Source organism: Chinchilla lanigera, unplaced genomic scaffold (assembly GCF_000276665.1).
Source record: "Chinchilla lanigera isolate Chin_1 unplaced genomic scaffold, ChiLan1.0 scaffold00101, whole genome shotgun sequence".
In the NCBI taxonomy this organism is placed as follows: Eukaryota; Metazoa; Chordata; class Mammalia; order Rodentia; family Chinchillidae; genus Chinchilla; species Chinchilla lanigera.
This window is the reverse complement of record NW_004955502.1, coordinates 2,708,904-2,729,147: the sequence shown is the minus strand read 5'-3', so window position 1 is coordinate 2,729,147 and position 20,244 is coordinate 2,708,904. Positions and strand designations below refer to the sequence as shown.

At 40.1% G+C, this 20,244-nt stretch overlaps 1 protein-coding gene across 2 annotated transcripts in view; it reads left to right on the top strand.

The window, feature by feature from the left end:
- The window catches only part of Prim2 (primase, DNA, polypeptide 2 (58kDa)), a 256,592-nt gene that overhangs the window by 169,772 nt on the left and 66,576 nt on the right, over nt 1–20,244 (top strand). For both annotated transcript variants that reach the window (XM_005406880.1, XM_005406881.2), the window contains exons 9-10: nt 10,635–10,707; nt 13,892–14,077. In XM_005406880.1, coding sequence (XP_005406937.1) covers nt 10,635–10,707; nt 13,892–14,077 — 259 coding nt within the window. The remainder of the gene's footprint in view (nt 1–10,634; nt 10,708–13,891; nt 14,078–20,244) is intronic.

Here is a 20,244-nt window from a genome sequence, read left to right as displayed (position 1 = left end):
TTCCTTAATAGGATAGATGACCAACTGTGGCTAGAGTTTAAATACTTGATTCCCAGGTAAAATGTAAAAACAAACACATTTGCAGTAGATTTAAAATATTCCACTTAGTGGGCTTAATTATGGCTTAGTCTGTGCTCATCACTGGCAGAGATTAATCTCAGTTTGGCAAATAGAAGTCTGGGTAAGTAAGGTTAGGTAACTATTCCGAAGGGGTACCCAGTGCTCCGGAGAATTATGTGATTGTCTCAAGTTGTTTTGTCCTTTTTGTGTCTCTGCATGGGGTCCAGCAGATGAGGTCCACCAGTGAGGGTCCAACGAGCTCCCCCAAAGAGGAGATGGGCACCTCAACACAGCCTGCTGAGTAGATTCTTGACTCCTGTCACAGAAGAAGAATTTCAGGATGTACCAGTGCAAGGCTTGGGCAGATTTACTACTCATACATGGTAGGGGAAGCAGGAAAGTCCCTAGCTACAGCAACTGGAGGGGCTCACTCTGTTCTAGGGGTTAGAACTGGAGGGGGTTAGAAAGGTGCAAATTGGGGTCCTGAAAATTATTTTACTTTCTCTGATCTTGGTGTCCTCAGTTTTGAAGGCAGCTGAGATGGACTAGGTAAACTCTGGGCTAACAAGTCCTGTAATACAGACACTCCCTATACAGTTAGCATGCATAAGTGCAGAGCCGAGCAAGGCCTGTCCCAAAGTTTTAGGTGGTAGGGGAGACAAAATTGAGTTTCCTTGACTCCTTTCTACCTGTCTTTAGTTTTTATCCTACCTCAGGTGTACAGCAGTGCTGGTGAGTACAAACATGAGAATAAATGTGATCCATCTGTGGTTTTTCAGTTGCCCAAATGAAGTTAATTTTAATTGCACATCTTATTTAACTAATATCCAAGGTAGTCATTTAATCTGTGATTGAGAAGATAATTTTTAAACCCTCACAATTTTTATTTTTTTAAATTTTAATTTTTATTAGTACGTTTGTAGTCCATAATGATTATATTCGTCGTGGGGAGATGGCACGTACATATCACATCTCAATTCTTTTTACTTCGCACACACTTTTACTTGTTGTGGAGCTGGGGATTGAACTCAGCGTCTTGAGATGTTGGCAAGGCCTCTACACTGAACCACACCCCCAGTGATATGACAAACTATTAGTGACATATTGTGTATCATTTTTTCAGAAGAAGCCTTTGAAATTCAGTGCATACATTATACTTGATTCAGAGTGAAGTACATTCCACGTGCTCAGTAGTCACATTTGGCTAGTGGATATTGCGTTGAACAGTACAGTGCTGCAAAATTGAAATTTCACCTAAATCTCCAGTATTTGAGGTTGAAATTTTGCACTTTAGAAACTTCCTACAAGGATAAGGAGAGACTATCATGATAGACCACAGAATCTTCCAGCTATCAGGTATTCAGAGAACATCTACATCCCCCTACTTCAGGCTTCCATGTTTCATATGTACAAAGAAGATAGGTAAGAAATTATTTTTCCTAGTATTCAGGGGAAGAAATTTTATCAAGAATAGAGGAACAAGAAAAACAACAACCAAGATGTGTTCAAGTGTAATAAGTTTAGCCCTGGATGATGCTGACGATTACAGTTTGTATGAGAACTCTAGTGATAAATGCTATGTACATCTCAGTGTGATCCTCACAGCCCTACTGGACTGCAGTGCTTTTGTGATCCTTCTTATAATCCCTGCTTAACAATAATTAAAGTGAATGTAATTAAGAGGTTTCTGCAGAAGTCACACAGATGGTAAGGGCATGCAAAGGCCTGACTCTTGGTGTCTGAAACCTGTGCTCAGTCACTCTCCTGCTTCCTCCCATGTTCATTTCGGCCACCTTGGTTGCCTTGGGCAAACTGGGCTTGAAAGAATTACGGATGAAGAAGAGTTGCAGTGAACTCCTCAGCTGCTGTGACAGTTCCGTGCTTCTGTTACTCCTTCAAGTTTTTGTCAGTAGTCTGAAACAGAGAGAATGATTGGAAACATAATCACCCTGAAAAGCTGACTTTGCCTTCTTGTTTTGTCATCATGCCTGTGGCATCTCTGTCACCGTAGTGGAGCTCCCAATACCACTCAGAGCTGGGGTGTGATGATCCATCTTGTGCTAACAATCAGTGCTGCAGCATGAAAAGATGATTTTTACCTTAACCAGCTCATCTTGCTGTGAGACCCACAGACCCACTTTCGAATAATTTTTGTTTTTTATTTTCAGCTCTCAGTTTCAACACTCAAAAACAATTCCCTGTTGAGTGCTTAGATGCTCATATTGATATTTGCGGTGCATTGACCAGGACTTAAATTTCAGTTGTTTCTCTGAGGTCCAGGAGTAGGGCTGCCTTCCACTTAAGACTTGCAGATTGGATGTGTGCAGATGGATGTTTCTGATTTATCTTTTTGTAGATAAAGTATGTTTCTTCTGTAAATTAGTTATCTGTTGGGAAAACTCTATCTCATTGTGAGCGTGAGTGATTAGGCCTCCTTCTTGGTACCACCAATAGTGGGTTGTTTTGATTGGATTAAAAACAGAGTCGTATAAATAGGGTTACATAAATACATATGTAGTTTGGTATTTTGAAAGTCTTCCCTTTGTTCTTTCAGGTTTAAATTATTGAAACTGTTAGCTTTGTTCTTTACCGTGTTTTTAAGCTATATTAGAGAAACTAGTCATGCTTACCTCTTACTGTCTTAATGAGCAAGATAACCTGGGAGGAGACACTTCCTCAGATGGGACTGAGTTTTAATTAAATTGTATGTAAGTTTGTGAAACAAGTGCTACAGTAAGAAGAGCTTTCATATGTTTTATGTCATTAGTTCTTATCATATATTTGATAATTTATAACCACCATGACAAACAAAAAAAAACAACACTGAATCACTTTTGTCTGAGTAAAGGGTTTATTATGAGCAACTACACAATTCTGTTTTCTTAGAAAATACTATTGTGCATACTTTGAGATTATTTATTTACTTATTTATGGTACTGGGAATTGAACTACACCGGTGTACATCCCTAACCTTTTAAAAAGTTTTTATTTGAGACAAAGTTTTGCTAAGTTGCTTAGTTGCTAGACTGGGCTGGAGCTTGCAGTCCTCCTACCTCAGCCTGCCAAAGGGCATATGCTGTCATGCGAGGTTTAGTTTTTTAAATCTTCACAAAGCTTCAAATTTTCATCAAAATGGAGACTTAGCTTTATGTTTTTATAAAAGGAAATAAGATTTAAATTTTGGATAGTTCTTTGGAGACCTACACGTCAGGACCTACCCAATTTCCTTCCCATCTAATTTCATTTCTTTTTCTCCTTTTTGCCTGCACTTGTCTTTGTCTAGATTAATCTCTTCAACTAAAATTTTCTTGGCTTTGTTTATCTCTTTTTTTCTCATATATCAGATAAGTGCTAATCCTCCTCCGGATCCTAAAAAAACCAGACCTTTTTCATATCACATACGTACTCTAAAATAATTTCTTTATTCCAAATTCCATTTTTTATAAGCCTGATCAAAATTTTGGAATTGCTTTAATGCATAGAGAGTTGTTAAAGTACAAAGGCAAAAAATACCAAAGCAAAGCACCAGGGTTTTGTTTTTGGTGTGTGTGATCATCTCCTACTCTTGTGCCTCATATCTTTAATTGTTTTCTAACTACAGTCTCTTCCCTTTCACCTCACTCTCAGTCCTTCATTCCCACTGATACTTATCTCCCTGCATCCAAACCTTCTGTGCCCGTCCCTGTTAACGGGCACCTCTCCCTTCTGGCTTCGCAGACTTGGCCCAACCCAGACCCATCGTCAGCCCCCTTAGCAGAGTTCTGGTAACACCCAGGATCCTGCAGTCTGTGTTGCCAAAGCTGATTCTCTACCCGGGTTGTTTCATTTCTCAGAAACTTTAAGGCTGCACATTACTTATCCCCGCCCACCCTGCATTTAAAAGAAACTCACTGTGGGCCTGCAGTGTGTCTGTTTTGAACATTCTGTGGCAGTTATCCTGTCATAGTCTTGGATCCTTAGCTGCTTGGACTGTTCCTTGGTCAGAGGGTGCTGCCTGAGTAACGCCGGGAGAGTGCATGTGGGAAGGGACTCTCGCCAGTGTTGCTGTTATTTAGTAATGTTACTGCTTATCCAGATAAGACTGACAATTAGGATATGGAAAAATAAAATATAAAAGGTCTGTTACAAGGAGTCTGACAATCTAATGACATTAAAAAAAAAGTTCATCCTGGGTTTTATGCACATAACTGCTTGTGTGGGCAGTGAGGATATTTGTTTTACTGCTACAATGTGGGAAGTGTTGCATTTAGCACAGGGCATTGTTTCTGTTTATGGCCCAATATCTTCAGGTAGTACTCTGATGTAGTTGAATACTTAGTGGGCCACATCACTACTGCCTCACAACGTAAGAGAACTCTGACATTTCACCGTTAGTGCCTTTCAGTGGGTGCTGCAGAACATAAAGATAAATTACTCACAGAAAGCGCAAGTTTCAACGCCATTGCAATTCCTAGTCCTTAACAACCCTTTGCTAACAGTTTGAACAAGCAGACTGGTGCATAGTTGAGGTGGTTGTTTTCTTTTTATCCTTTGGCAGATTCTTGGCTAAGCCAAGAAATAAAGAGATCAAATCTTGGATTTTCAAGATTCTCTCATTAGTTAATCAAACATTCCTCTTTATATTTAGAAAAGTAGTATTAGGTAGATAATTGTAATCTTGTGACTAATGTTTTTTGGTTTGTTGTGTTCAGAAGAGATGAGGTATACCATACATCTCACTTGGTTCTTAGGAGTGGAGTTTGCAAGGTTAAGAGTAGACGTTTCTTTTTTGTTTGTTTGTTCGTTTGTTTTTCCCTCATGGTGGGCTAGAGGCAGCAGCACTCCCGAGTAGCTCAGAAGACACTTACCAAGATGTACAGGCACTAGGGAAGGTGGGTGAACAAAATCCAAACTGGGAATGCAACTTGAAGGAGAAGCCCAGCAGATAAGTTCCAGCATCAGGAGTGGTTAGAGGAAGAAGCAGGCCCGCCTCCAGATCTGGGTCTAGCTGTCACTGCCCAGTGCCGCCTGTCCTAGCCTCTTCCCATGGGCAGGCGGACCCCCGTGAATGAGAGCCTCACCGGAGAGGGCCCCCTCAGATTAGGGCACTAAGGACGGTGTGGGACAGAGAATCTCTCAAGGGGCAGAAAATGTGTTTTGCAGTGGGTTTGTGTGTGTGTATTAAAATTAGAAATTATATATTGTTATTAAAGTTTCTGTTTTTCCAGTGTAATAAGCACCAAGAAATGCACGTTAATAAAGTCGATCCCGTTTTTAAAATCATGAGATAAGCATATACCTTGACAGCTCAGTAGTGTAGTGCCTGCGCTTGTGGGAGCGGTGTGGTGTAAGGCTGCCGACCCGCACTCTGAGTGCAGCGGAGAGGTGCCTCACTCTTCTGGGTTACCTGACAGACAGGAGCTTCCTTCAGAAATGGCCCCTGGCACTTCCCAGTAAAAGCCAGAGGTCCTTTCTCGAGCTAACATGGATTGTGCCTAAGGATTTTAATTTTTTTATGGCATCATTATTTGTTTCTTTTTCTTCTGTCTTGGTTTTTGAGCTTCTCTCAATGGTTATTATTATGGGAAAAGTAGTCCTTTTGGGAACATTCTAATGACTAAATAGATATTTATTATTTCAGATTATATTTGTATTCTTTGAAAGTTTATTCCTGAATTATTTCATTATTTACTTACTCAGGTTTTGTCTTGTGGAAAGTGAGTAGCACCTCAGAGGTACTATCACTCAGCTGGAGACTTCTGTGTCAGTCTCGACTTCTGTACCTCCTCTGTCGGTTCTTATCCGTCTTTGTCCAGAAAGTCCCCAAAACGTCATGATTGCTGCTGCAGCATCAGCCTTTCACCTTTTCTTGCCGGGATAGCATATTGCCTGAGATATGCTTCTAGTTGCCTTTCTGTTCCTGGTTCCCCTCCTGGTCGTTTCTCTGCCATGCTTTCTTTCTGAAGTGAAAGCTCGATGATGTCAGTTCTTACCTCAGATGTTTTCATGCATTTTCAGCGCTCTCAGAGCATGGGACACAAGGCTTTTCATCATCTGCCTTTGTTCTGTGCTGTATTTGACAAATTCTCCCTCACATAACTAAAGGAAATCCTGGAGGAAGTGTTGTGATCCTAAAGAACTCTGCACCCTCTATTCTCTATTCTCTATTCTCTATTCTCTATTCTCTATTCTAATGTATAAAGAACTACAGAGAGAGTATAAGTAAACTGTATAGCTATCAAATTTCTAAAAATATTAACAGAAACTAAGCCAGCAGTCACGGTGGGTAAATATGGTAGGTAGGGGTAGGGACAGGGTAATAAAAATGACAGTTTAGTTAGGCTTCATTTATAATTAAACTCAATTCAAATCACAGACTCTTCCTGCAAGGCCACATACACACTCAAGGTGCCCTGAGAAGAGGCGAATGTTCCCACAGTCAGTTCACTGGCTGAAGAATGGGCGCGGATCACGAAGCAGAGCAACAGTGACAGGTTGTGCTGGCGAAGGATGCCACCGCTGCTGGCTCGGACTGTCAGGCACAGTGCAGACTTTCCCTTTCGTGATCCTCCCATCAGGTAAAAGGAGCCTGTGAATTACTCTGAGAGCAGGAATAGTCAAGGAAGGAGGACAGAATATGCTGCCCCAAAATATGAAGAACTTCAGGCAGTAGGCAGTTTAAGAAGTAGGTGCAGGAAAGCTGTCTGACCTCCCCTTGCTTATCAAACTGCAGGACATGGCATTAGGAAGAGAAAGGTACCCTGCCTTCCTTCCGCCAGGGAGAACAAGGTGAAGCCCTGAACTCCGCACTCCCATCAGTGGAGGCCGTACCGGAAAACCCCACTCGGATCTGCACCCCGCCTATAAGCCTTGCTCCGCATTTATGTGCCTTCCCACAGGCTGCTGCCCCACAAACTCAAAGTTCTTTTCCTTTCTCTTGGCTTTTCCCTAAAAATTCACTGTCCTTTGTTGAAGATGATATAAAAGCTAGAACTCAAATTCGTCCTTCTCTGAAAGTCTCCCATGAATATAAGGAATACACATTTCAATAAATTTGTTTTTCACTTGTTAAAAAAAAATTATTCTTCCCCTAAAATTCCATACCCTAAAACACACCTCCTCATCTCTTGTATTTATTTCTCCCTAAAGTAACACACTTTTGCCAATAAGTGCATCATTTGACTCAATGCATTCCATCAATCTTAGTAGTGAAATAGGATAGGCACCCTCATGGGAAAAGTGGCGGGATTCTCAGGCCCTCATCTGTAACTTTTTCCCAGTATAGGTGACCATGTGACTGACACTGTCCTCCCTCCTGACGATGCAGGGGTGCACCCCCTTTACCCCATGCTCCTACCACCTCCACAAGGACAGCAAGATGTGCTGTGACAACAGGGATGCCCACTGTCTCCAGGATGGACACAGCATCGATCCCTGTCTCACGCCAGGAAGAGTCCCCAAAAATCTGAGGAAGAGACCTCTAAACCCCACCGTACTCATGGCCTAGCAGAGAGCTACCAGCTCTCGTCCACCCCAGCAAAGCCATAAAGATGAGACCAGTTCTGCTCACAGGCCAGTGTGATATCCAGCAGACCGTGTCTCTCTCAGCTAGCTCCTTTTCCTGCTGAAGCCCACATCTTCTCTTCTTTCTCAGTGAAGGTTTTTACCTATAGATTCGTGCTGCTGAGGCACATACTGAAGCAACTTCCTGCCCACGTCTGGTGTCAGTGCCACTATGGCACACAAACTCGTGCTAAGTTAGACCAACAATTATCACTGAACTTCAGTGTTTTACACTTTCACACAGAGCATAACCAGAGAACTGCCGCAGTGAATCCCAAGACTACTGTACAAACCTTTCACTTCCCAGTGATTCACAGTGCAGCAAAGAGCCATCATGGGGCGATGGAAAGAGCAACAGGCCAGCTGCCTGAAAACCTGCCCCGCTCTTGGTTCGTACGTCACCAGTTACATACACAGGGGCCAAGTCGCCCAGTCACCTTGACCTGCACCATCCTTATCTGGAAAACAGCACTAATAATGCCGCTCCTGCCCAACTAAGAGAAACGCTGTGGAAAGCTAATGAAATAAGCTTGTTCAAAGTCCTAATTAAGATCCGTACAGCATATTCTAGTGCACAGAGGATTTACAGTCTTCACCAGCAAAGTGCAGAAATACCAGGACAGTAAGGGAGAGGACAGCATGATGCTACACAGGACTTCTTACCTAGCTGAGAGGTACCAGGCCATGCCCATGACCTCCATCAGCCTTAGTTCTTAGTCCAGGAGCTGAAGTTAGCAATTACAACTACCTAACACAATTGTTCAAAGCAAAAAGATTGACAAATACAAAAGTGGTGACACGTATCTGTAATGCTAACACTCGTAAGGATGAGGCAGGAGAACTCCTGTGAGTTTAAGGCCAGCTTGGGCTACATAGCAAGACCTAGTCTCAAAACCAAACCAAATCAAAACAAAACACAACCCCCTATAAATGGCAGACTGATAGGGAAGCATGATAACAGTGACTGAGAAAAAGAGCCAAATGAATACTATACTACAAGGAGATTGCTCTTAGCCCAGACTAATGCAGTACAGTAAGTACAAACAGAAGAGAAATAAAAAAGACAAGCTTATTTGCCTAAATGATACAAACACTTGTCTAAATGCTTGTTTCTCAACACTGTAATAGACAAAATGTCAAGAAAAAAATTACAAATCCAGAGAAGGTATGAAGAACTACAGAGAGAGTGTAAGTAAACTGTACAGACATCAAATTTCTAGAACTATTATTAACAGAAAGTAAGACAGCAGCCCAGGTGGGTAAGCAGGGTGGGTAGGGCTAGGGAAAGGGTAACAAAAATGAAGTTTTATTTAGGCGTCTTTTATAATTTAAACTCAATTCAAATTACAAATAGGATTTCTCTTCTACTGATCTATGATCAGAAGAGCTTACTTATGTCTTGATTAATAAGCATCACAGCTATTTAACGCATCTGTACTATTCTGCATAGACGTAGCTACACCTACTTCTTAAACTGCCTACTGCCTGAAGTTCTTCATATTTTGGGGCAGCATATTCTGTCCTCCTTCCTTGACTATTCCTGCTCTCAGAGTAATTCACAGGCTCCTTTTACCTGATGGGAGGATCACGAAAGGGAAAGTCTGCACTGTGCCTGACAGTCCGAGCCAGTAGCGGTGGCATCCTTCGCTAGCACAACCTGTCACTGTTGCTCTGCTTCGTGATCAGCGCCCATTCTTCAGCCAGTGAACTGACTGTGGGAACATTCGCCTCTTCTCAGGGCACCTTGAGTGTGTATGTGGCCTTGCAGGAAGAGTCTGTGATTTGAATTGAGTTTAATTATAAATGAAGCCTAACTAAACTGTCTTTTTTATTACCCTGTCCCTATCCCTACCTACGGTATTTACCCACCGTGACTGCTGGCTTAGTTTCTGTTAATATTTTTAGAAATTTGATAGCTATACAGTTTACTTATACTCTCTCTGTAGTTCTTTATACATTAGAATAGAGAATAGAGAATAGAGAATAGAGAATAGAGAATAGAGGGTGCAGAGTTCTTTAGGATCACAACACTTCCTCCAGGATTTCCTTTAGTTATGTCTGCAACAGCCATATTTGATTGTGCCTATTTTTCCAGCATCTGGTTTTACCTAAATGGACTTCAACCTGTTTATGGAGTTGGGCGTAGTTAGTATACTATGTCAAGAAGATGCACAGTTACAAAGGTAGTTCTGTTGGAGACAATGGCTTCTCCTAGAGAAGCAGGGAATTAAGAGTCAGAAGCTTCCGCCACTACTGTCCTGCCTTGTGATCTGGACAAGTTTCTAACCCCTAGAGCCTCCATTTCCTTACTTGTTAAATGTAAACTAAAAATGCTTTTTTGGGATGATTGTAAGGATGTAATTAGAGAACATAGATGAAGACTTTGCATATTGTTAAGTGGTATTAAGTATTATTTATTTTAATAAATAGTGATTATTGCATGGCATTCCTTCAAACAAATTATTTCAATTCAGACTTCCTATACTACCAAAAAAAGGTGTTTTATCCATTTGACAGATAAAGAAGTGAGGATGCAGAACATCTAGCTAACTGTGTAGTGCAGGCTGGCCTTAAACTCACTATGTAGCCCGTACTGGCCTCAGACTCAGTGATCTTCCTGCCTCAGCCTCCCCAGTGCTGGGATTGCAGGCTTGCGCCACTACAGTCAGCTGAGTCTTAAGTAAGTTGCTCAGGAACTGACTGAGGTGATAGTTTCTGATTTAAATCTCTTTTCTTTTTGCTGTGCCGCTATGCTGTTAATAGTGGGTAATTAGCAGAGGATTAACTCTAAGAGCAGTTTGGATTATGCTTTTAAGAAACAGAAGTAGAGTCCTAGACCAGGAGTGAGGAGATCCAGACTGTCGCTGTTTTTGTCTTATTTTTAGATAAGTTACTTAAATGTGTTTTATTAAATACATTTAAAATACTTGACCACCTTTCTGCTAAATATTGTATAAATACTTTTTTATTTGATCAGTAGTGTTTTACAGATCCTTACTTGGTATTTCCTTATGGTTTGTGTTTGTTTTCAGCCATTCCTACACCGGCCAGGATTACAGTGTGCAGGGAAACACCGGGAAGATCTCTCTAGATCAGCTCGACTCGGTAAGCATCATCTCCTCTTCTGCTTAGACCTTTGTTAATGGAGGAAACGACAGATTTTCTTCAGAGATTTTCCAATGATACAGTGGGAGAGAATGTTATATTGTTTCTTCCTGATTACTTTTAAAGACAATCGCATGTCCTATGTATAGGGTTTGTTTTCAACATAGGAAAACCAAACTTAACAAGAAAGTTATTTATAGTTTAATGAAATAGAATTCATTGAATTATTCCAAAAGCCGGTCTTTTAAGTAATGGTAGCCAAATGGTGTATGTTTATATTTGAGTACCATATATCTTTAGCAAAGGAGATATGGGGAATGATAAAGACAAGTTTGCTAGATTATCATAACGGTGTCACAGACTGGTGACTCAGACAGTGTACTTATATTCTGTCCCAGTTGGAGGCTAGACTTCCAGGATTGGGGTGGCAGTAGGTTTGATTTCTCCTAGCAGCCACTTGTCTTATAGGTGGCTGCTTGTGTTGTGTCTTCATATGGTTTCTCACTGTGTGTGTATATCCCTGGTGTGTCTTTATCTTCTTATAAGAAAACTAGTCATATTTGCCAAGTGTGGTGGTGCACACCTGTAATCCCAGCACTCAGGAGGCTGAGCCTGGAGGATTGTTGCGAGTTTGAGACCAACCTGGGCTACAGAGTGAGCTCAAGGCCAACCTGAACCGCATAGTGAAAGCCTGTCTCAAAAAGACAATCAATCAATCAATCAATCAATCAATAGAACATTAGTCACATTTAGTTCCAGCGTCATGAGCTCACATGTAACCTTAATTACCTCTTGAAAGATCCTCTCTCCAAGTATACTCATATTCTGGGTTTTTTATCCTAGTTTTCTCCTACCCCGTACATCACTTGTTCCCCTTCCCATTTGAAAAAGACCTCCCTCCTTCCTATTATCTGTCTTTTATTTTGCTTTTTATTTATATATTATTTGTTATATAAGAGAAACCATGAACTATTTAAGCTTGTATATCTGATTTATTTCATGTAACTTTATGGCATCAAGGGGCATCCATTTTCCTACAAGTGCCTCAAGTTTATATGATTCCTTATGGCACAGTAATATGCTACCATGTATAAAAACTACATTTTCTGTATCCATTTATCTGTTCATGGGCAGATAGGGCTTTTTCAAGATTTAGCTGTTGTAAATTGTCTTGTTAGAATGTCATTAATACACTTTGCTATACTTTAATTTTTACAGTTTCTCCTTAATTTCTAGTAAAATTTATACTCTATATACAAACAAAAAATAAGTTATACATAAAATAACCTTTACTTAGAGAGTTACCAAATTATTCACAGTAAATTAAAAATATCCTGAGATTTTACTGCTGGGAAATAAGAATTATAATAAGGTTAGTAGGGACAGACCAAAATGAATAGATTGTCTCCTATTTAAAAAATTATAATCCAGTACTTGCAGTTAAATACAGTTTTCCCAGAAAGGTATATACATCAGAAAAAGAAAAAGTTGTATTAACATTTTAACACAAATTTATTGAGACATCAGGAGATTAATACAAGTTGCCTTTGGCCTCTACAATTACAAGAGGTCCTCAAAGTGGTGGCCATGAGCTTCCAAAAGAGATTGCTTCGTATAGCAGACCACTGAAGTGTGTCTACATTTTTTGGCAGACTCCATATGTCTAGAAACAGAATAGGGTTATCTACCTTACACAAGTGATTCAGAATTTGTCAAGAATGTCTCATCTCTTAACTTCCTCTAAATAGTTATTTCATTTCCTAACAATTCCTTCTACTCCCCTGCTACCCTTCTCTTCCCCATGATTCGCGATTGTTTTATGACCCGGAGATTTAGAAATTAATGCTGTTCCAACACTAACTAGATGCTTTCTTGTTCACAAGCATGTGTGAACTTGGTTAGGTCCTGTGGAGGGCCACAGTTGAGTAATAATTGATTTATGTAGTGAATGTATGTTGAGCCTATCAGTTGTGATGTAGAGGTGAGTAAAACAGAAAATATTCCTACCTTTGTGGACCTTCTTTGAGGAAGATAGACAACATAGTAAGTAAATGAGCAGTGTAATATAAAATGACAGTAATGCTATGATGATCATATGGCTAAATTTCCTTTTGACACTAAAGGAAAGCCCTGTAATTTTAAAAATTGTTTATTTCTTTAGCATATTATTTAACTTTTTCTTTTGTATTCCACTTGGTATTTGATTTATCTTACGAATTGACCTGCTTCGTAGCAGCTGTACTTTTGTCCATTTATCATGTCGGGGAAATGAAATCTTATACCTTTGCACAATCCTTTTTAAGATTATATGTAGCAGTTTTGAAATAAAAAACTGGAAACAACCCAAGTGGTGTTCAGAGAGTGAATGTTAAATTGTGGTACATCCAGATCTTGGAATACTACTCAGAAATTTAAAAAAAAGAGCTTAGATACAGCAATGTAGACAAATCTCGAAGGGATTATGCTGCATAAAAAAAGCCAGTCCCCAAATTTTATGTATTATATGATTCTGTTTTTGTAATCCTCATGAAATGAGGAAACTACAGAGCTGGAGAGGGCAGGTTAGTGGTTGCTGAGGGCTGGGGAGAGGGGTGGAGAGAGTCGGGATGATTTTAGAAGAGAGCCGGGAGGGATCCTGTGGAACTGTCCTGCATCCTGCCTATGTGGTGGATGTGTGAACTTATGCAAGTGACAAACTGGCCTCACACGCACAGGCACACAGAAATATGTGCATGAGTAAAACTGAGGGAATCCTGGACTAGTGGAGTGTAGCAGTGTTGGGATTCAGGTTATGATAACGTGCTGTAGTTTTGCAAGCTTTTATTTTTTAAGGCAGCCAAGGCACACAATACCTCTTTGTATTATTTCTTATAACTGTGTGTGAATCTATAGCTGTCTACAAAGAAAAAGTTTTCAAATGAGATAGGTGAAATAAATTTTAGTAATAATTTATAAAATTATAAATAATTTATGAAATAATTTTATTTGACCCCATGTATTGAAACACTGTCATCTTAACATGTAATCAGTGTAAAAATGTTAGTAAGGAAAAGTCTGTCTACAGATACAGAAAAACTTGCTTATGGTGTTCTGTTGTTTCAATTAGACTGAGTCACAGTCACACACATATATATCGTGGGATCCTGGGTGTCTCCCCCATAACCAGAAGCTGTTCCTCTCGTAGCTTTCAACCACATCCTTCCCACCCTGCATGCGCCAGCTACACAAGGCCTTGCGGGAAAATCATCACCTCCGGCATGGAGGCCGCATGCAGTACGGGCTCTTCCTGAAGGGCATTGGCCTAACCCTGGAGCAGGCTCTGCAGTTCTGGAAGCGAGAGTTTGTCAGAGGAAAGATGGATCCTGACAAGGTAATTATGAAAAGTCAGACTGCTCACTGAAATTTTAATTTGGTCTGAAACTAAAGTCTCTGTTTGTTTGTTTGTTCATTTGTATTAGAGCCTGTTAGTAATACAGAACAATGAGGTTCATTTTGGGAAATGTCTGTGCAACTTGATCATATTCAGTCCCCTTTTCCTTCTCTCCCTTTTTTCCCCACCTCCTCCTGTCCCATCTTCCGCCCCCAAAAGTCTAAAAGGTCTGGCTTTTTAAAATAGCCCTGGAAATTCTGAAAGATAAATGTGTCTGCAAGGTAGCTTAGGTAAAAAGAAAGTTATGTAATGGGATGTGCTAACCAAAGGCTCAAGAAAGGTCACTTCCCTTTGCTGGTATGCAGCTGTTGGTAGGAACTCTAAGACTGAAATGGCTTTCTGAGTTGTTTCTGTAGGACCGTGTATATAGACTTGTATGTACATACATACATACATACATACATAATGTCTTGGAGACTAGGAGATACTATGGTTTTTTTGTTGTTGTTTTTTTTTGTTTTGTTTTTTTCCAGCACCAGGAATTGAACTCACAACCTTGCGCTTGCCAGGCAGGTGCTGTGCTGTTGAGCTAAATCCCCAGCCCCCAAGGAGATACCATGAACAGTTAAAGTAAAATCAATTTAAAATATTTGTATTACGTTATACAGAATCTTTCGTAGACCATTGTTATCAGTCACTATAAAACTGATCACCTGTTTTTAAATCTACCCCTGGTATTCAGGCTTTTCACTCCTACTTCTGGTTTCTTTTTAGTTATGCTAACTAATATTTTATTTTGAAATGTGGTTTCTTGCCCCTTTTATACCACATTGTACTATGATGTAAATACTTTAATCCTTAGCTTACTTCTTTTTAATGTAAAAGGTTGATTATGAAACAGAAACATTGACAAAGTACATTTTATAATAAACACTTTATTATATCATGTATTCTTTTGCTGGAGTTGCCATAACAAAACACCAAAGCCCGGGTAGCTTACACGATAGAACCCTGGAAACCCAAGATGAAGGTGCTGGCCTGGTTAGTTTTCCCCAGAAGCTCTCCTTGGCTCACACATTGCTGTCTTGACACAGTCTTTTCTGCGTGTACCCCAGAGACCGCAAGTCCAAAGGCCTGACAACCAGGATGAAGTAGCGCAGTTCTAGGGCTGCCTGGCTCATGTTGAGGAACAGTGTTGCGCTTTCCTTTGCAGGCAGTCAGGGAGAAGACACCCACTTCTGGGAGGGTCAGTCTTTTTGTTCTGGCCAGACCTCTGACTGAGGAGACCACCCTCACTGGGGAGTGTGGTCTGCCCCGCTGCTGCCGCGAGCTCCCACACTGGGTTCACCCGCAGACACACCTAGCATAACAGTGTGACGTTCCACCGCCTCTGGGCGCCTCACAGCCTGGTCAGGCCAACCACAAAATTGCAGTAGGTGAATATTTATAAGTTGGACGAAAAGGCAGTGATTTTGGAGTAGAAGGAGAAAGAAGATGAGCTAGAGTTTTAGCTCAGTTTGTGCTGTAAACTAAGAGAGCAAAGGAGAGGTAAGGGAAAATCAGAGCCACGGGCCAATGTGGACCCTTGCTGTGAGTTTCGGGTCTTTGTGGCCTGTTTGCTGATTTGCCTTCTGTGTATGTCTGGGGTGGCCTGTGTGTCACTGGGTTCAACGTTGCAGGTTTTTAAAAACATGTAAATTTTTTTCTTACGGGATTTTTATTTTGCAATGTAAGCATTGTGCAAAATTTATATGTTCAGTAATCTTTAGTTTTGTAGATACATAGTCTGTATTTTCATAAGCATGTTATTATAACAAATACGTTATTTTGACTAGAAGACTGTTACATTTATGAATCACTGAGGCTTTTTGCTGTTTTGTTATTACATAGACTATAAATAAAAAATGGTCATGTTTTTCTGAATTATATTGTAAACTTTCACAGTAAAATGAGGGATACTAAATTATAATACTCTCTTTAACTTAATAGCTATACCTATCTGTCAAGTAACATATTCAATTAAAAATAGTCTTAAGAGGCGTAGAAAATAGTTGGCTTAAAATACTATTTATGGAGTATTTTGTAGAATGGTTATGGAGGATGTGTATTAGACATTTTTATAGTATTCCAAAAGACATACGTGAGAAAGAAACTCACTGAGATAATGTGAGATGAGAAAGTTACCGGGGGGATCATTCTAGAGAAGATCAATCAGGATTTCAAGGGGCTGGGGATTTAGCTCAGCGGCAAAAGCGCCTGCCTGGCAAGCGCAAGGTCGTGAGTTCGGTTCCCGGTACCGGAGAAAAACAAAAAAAAAAAAAAAAAGGGGGGGGGGATTTCAAGAAGTGAGTGGCGTTAATTAGTAGAGAGAGAACTAAGAACAAGCATACACCATGAACAAGAAATGACTGCAAAGTAGATAAAATGTTTATTCACTCTTCCATTGTTTGTTCTCTTTTATAATTCTTAGGTTCATTCTCTGAGCTGTTTTCTTAGCTGGTTTGGGCATTGCTTTGTGTTTGGTTGCTCTCATTTACAAAGTAAAAGATGAATAAAAGGAAATAGGGAGCTAGATCTCATGCAAATGAAGGGGACCAAGACACTGAAGGTGGAAGGAGGGCGGCAGGGGAAGGAGACTTGGAGAGCTCTAGGACTCCTTGTGTCCCTGCACCAGCTGTCCACAATGAATGTAATCATTGTGTGCCACAAGCAAGAGCTAAAGTAATAATAGCAGTAATCAGATGATGAAGAGAATGGGGGAAGGAGATCTAGAGACAGAGGGAGTGGGGGACGGGAAAGGCACTAAAAAGAATCAGGATGTGTGGTATCTTCTCTTCAAGATGAATGTAAGCCTCATGTACAGCAAACGTGAACAAATAAAATAAATTTAAAAGCAGTTAAATCTCTCACGTACTGAATGTAACCACAGACCAATCACGGAACTGGAAAAAAAGCTGTGCTTCTAGATTTCTCTTTTGAATTTATTTTCTCTGTAGAGTTGAGCACGGTTTTATTTGGATAGAATAGGGGCTCTTAGTAGTAAAGCACAGCCATTTGTAAGGGAGCAGCCTGCTGTTATGAACGATCTTATAGCAAACCAGTTGCTACCTCAGTCCAGAAATATTAGGGTTATAACGTAAAGTTTTAATTCTTAGGCTTAACTGTGTTTAGTATGAATATTTATGATATATTAAAAGTTTAAAAGTAAAGCCCTTTCAGTTCACCTTTGTCCATGCTGGTTGGAAACATTTGAAGGTTACAATAGGATTCTTAGGATCTGTGAACAATTCATAACAAATATTTGAATATTTTATTTCTTAAGTAATGTCTAAGATTCCTGAAATAAATGTGCCTATGCTTTATGCAGATAAAATATATTTTATTAATCATAATGAAGTTTTATGCGTGCTGTTCTTAGTTGTAATTGTAATTTACATATCAGTCTACCTGAGAAAAAGCCTCACTGTGTATCAGAGATTCAATTAACCAAATCCTTAAATACAGCATGAAAAAACATACCTCTAAACACTCTCTCACTTGGAACTTGGCTGTTAAATCACTTCAGCCTCTAGAATTAAATTGAAGTAGATCATTCGTCTAATAAACTCAAAGCAATGTGTCCTCTCAATCATATTTCCTGCAGTGTTATTACTCTGAATTGCCTTAACCTGGCTCTCTTGGATATTAAACACAACATAGATCATGTACAATTTATATAGCTGGAATTCCTGTCCCTGTTGATAGCATATTTAAGGTCCACTCTATGTTGTTGTAATTGGGTCAAGGAACATTTAGCACTGTTTAAAAAGCTTATCTTTTGTCCCAGAATCTAGTTTGCATCATGACTCAGAGCAGGCTGCTTCTGTTAAAGCTATCAAAGAATTACATGTTTGGCTTATGAGGTGTGAGTATAAGGAGCATATTTCTTGCCAGGATTTTTTTTTAAAGACGAGTGGATCTCAGCGTCAACATTCGTGAGCTGGTTACAAGTGCAGATTCGCTGAATCAGGCACTGTGAACACGGCCCACGACTTCCACAAGAAATTAATGTGCAATAATGATCAAGAACCACTGTTTTAAATATTACTCCTCTAGAAATCTAAAATGAATATTGGCTTGTCCAAAGAATAGGCATTGAAATTCTTCAGCTTTTATTTGTTCTTCTACCTGCTTCTGTTGGAAATTTGATCATAATGTACTGTCACTTGTCAGTAACCCATATGTGTATTTGAGCTGCTGTTACATGCCAACTATTAGTAAATACTAAAGGAATCTGTGCAGCAGAGATCTTCAGCTCACACACTGGGAATGCGTTTCCAGTGTACTCCAGTACTGATCCTGTGGTCCCTTGAGGAAGCTAGGCTGGGCCTGTGGTACTTACAGCTAGAACTTTCAACTGTAAGCAGCTTCTTGCTTTATAAGTATCATTTTGCATGTGCTCAGTGACATGCAGAAGGTTGGAAGGAACTGATCCAGAGCACAGGCTTGGTGTCAGCCTATGTCCAGGTTTGGTTCCTCCGTATACAAACTCCATGGACTTAGGCAAGTTTGCTGACACTGTTGGTGAGGAATTGAGGGTTTGGTATTAGTCCTGACCAATAATGTTAGCTATTCCTATTTTTGATATTCATAAAGAAAGAGAAGTTAGCTTGGCATAGAATAATCAGTAAAGTTTTCAAAGGCAGAATACACTTTATGCTTGCTTATTAGGAGGTTTCATATGAGCTAGAATGGAGAAGGTTAAGGGCAAAGAAGGGCTTGAAGGACTGAATTACAGCAGAGATCATTTCGTGTAGGAGATGTTCAAGAGATGTATGTAGTGGAACGGACTTCTGGCTGTCTTCTAGGGACAACTGAAGTTCTACAGCAGTGGCCAGGAACCAACAGGAGACTGAGATTGGGCAGCTGGTTCCAGCTTCACTTACAAAGTGTGATTATATTATCGACCTGTTATCTCCAACACATCCTCCATTTCTACTAGTGTCGGAGCTTTCGTCCATGCCAGACTGAGAATCATCTTTGCTGGGTGTGGCTACCCTCTCCGGCTAGTATGTCCCACCTCTCTGCTTCCTGATGTCTCAGACTCCCAGAACAAGTGCTAAGGCCATAAGACATTGCTAGAGAAAGCCAGAGAGTGCTAATTTAACCCTCATCATCTACTTCTCTATGTTGTAATTCTGTGCAAGATTTCATTCAGAAGGACTATTTTTCTACTTAAAAATGCTCACAAAATGCTACTCTAGTTCATTTGTAGTGTAAGATTTAGGCAAATAATAGATGAATAGGAAGGAGAAAGAGAAATATTAGTGCCCAAATTTCATAATTTTAAACAAACTGTCATTTGGTCAGGAAAAAACTTTCAGTGAATTTTGAACCAGGAGAGGATTATATTTTTAAAAGATTAACAGGGAACTAGTGTGCAGAACTTAGTGAGATGAGGAAGAGAATAAACAGTTGATCGGGGTAGGTCTAGTAGTAGTCGTAAGAACAAAGTGAAAAGAGTGGATTCAAGAAATTTTGGAGGCGTTAGGCATGGTGGTTACATACCCAGCACTTGGGGGGCCGAGGCAGGAGGATTGCAAGTTTGTGTCTAGCCTGGGCAACTTAGTGAGACCCTGTTTCAAAACAAGTAAAAGGCTGGGATGTCGCTCAGTGCAAAGGCTCACTCCCCAGTACTAGGAAAAGCCAGAGGAGGCGCCAGGGTTGGTTTTGAGAAACAGTTGTAGAACAGCATGAGGAAAGCATTAATACCTCAGGTGGTCCCCCCAAGTAACAAAGTTAGAGGCGCCATTAGCATAGGTAACGGGCAGGGAGCTGAATTGTCTGGGACCAGAGTACAGGTGAAATGGGTCTTGAATTTGGTATAAATTTGAAATTTAACAAGTAGACATGGATTATTGGCTTTTTTTCTTCCTTCCTTAATTCTATAACTACTTCCTGAGTATACACATTGTGAAAACATAGAGATGTAGGTCTGAGAATCATTCTAAAAAGTGAGAGAAAAATTTTGGATGTAGGTAAGCTAGTTGATAGAAAGTATACAGAGAAATTTAGAGCAGAGTAAACTTTGAGAAATGCCCACTGTTTAGAACACAGATGAAGGAGCTGGAAGTGAAAGCAGAATTATCAGATAAATTGAAGTAGAAGAGAAAAAAACCACAGCCCGG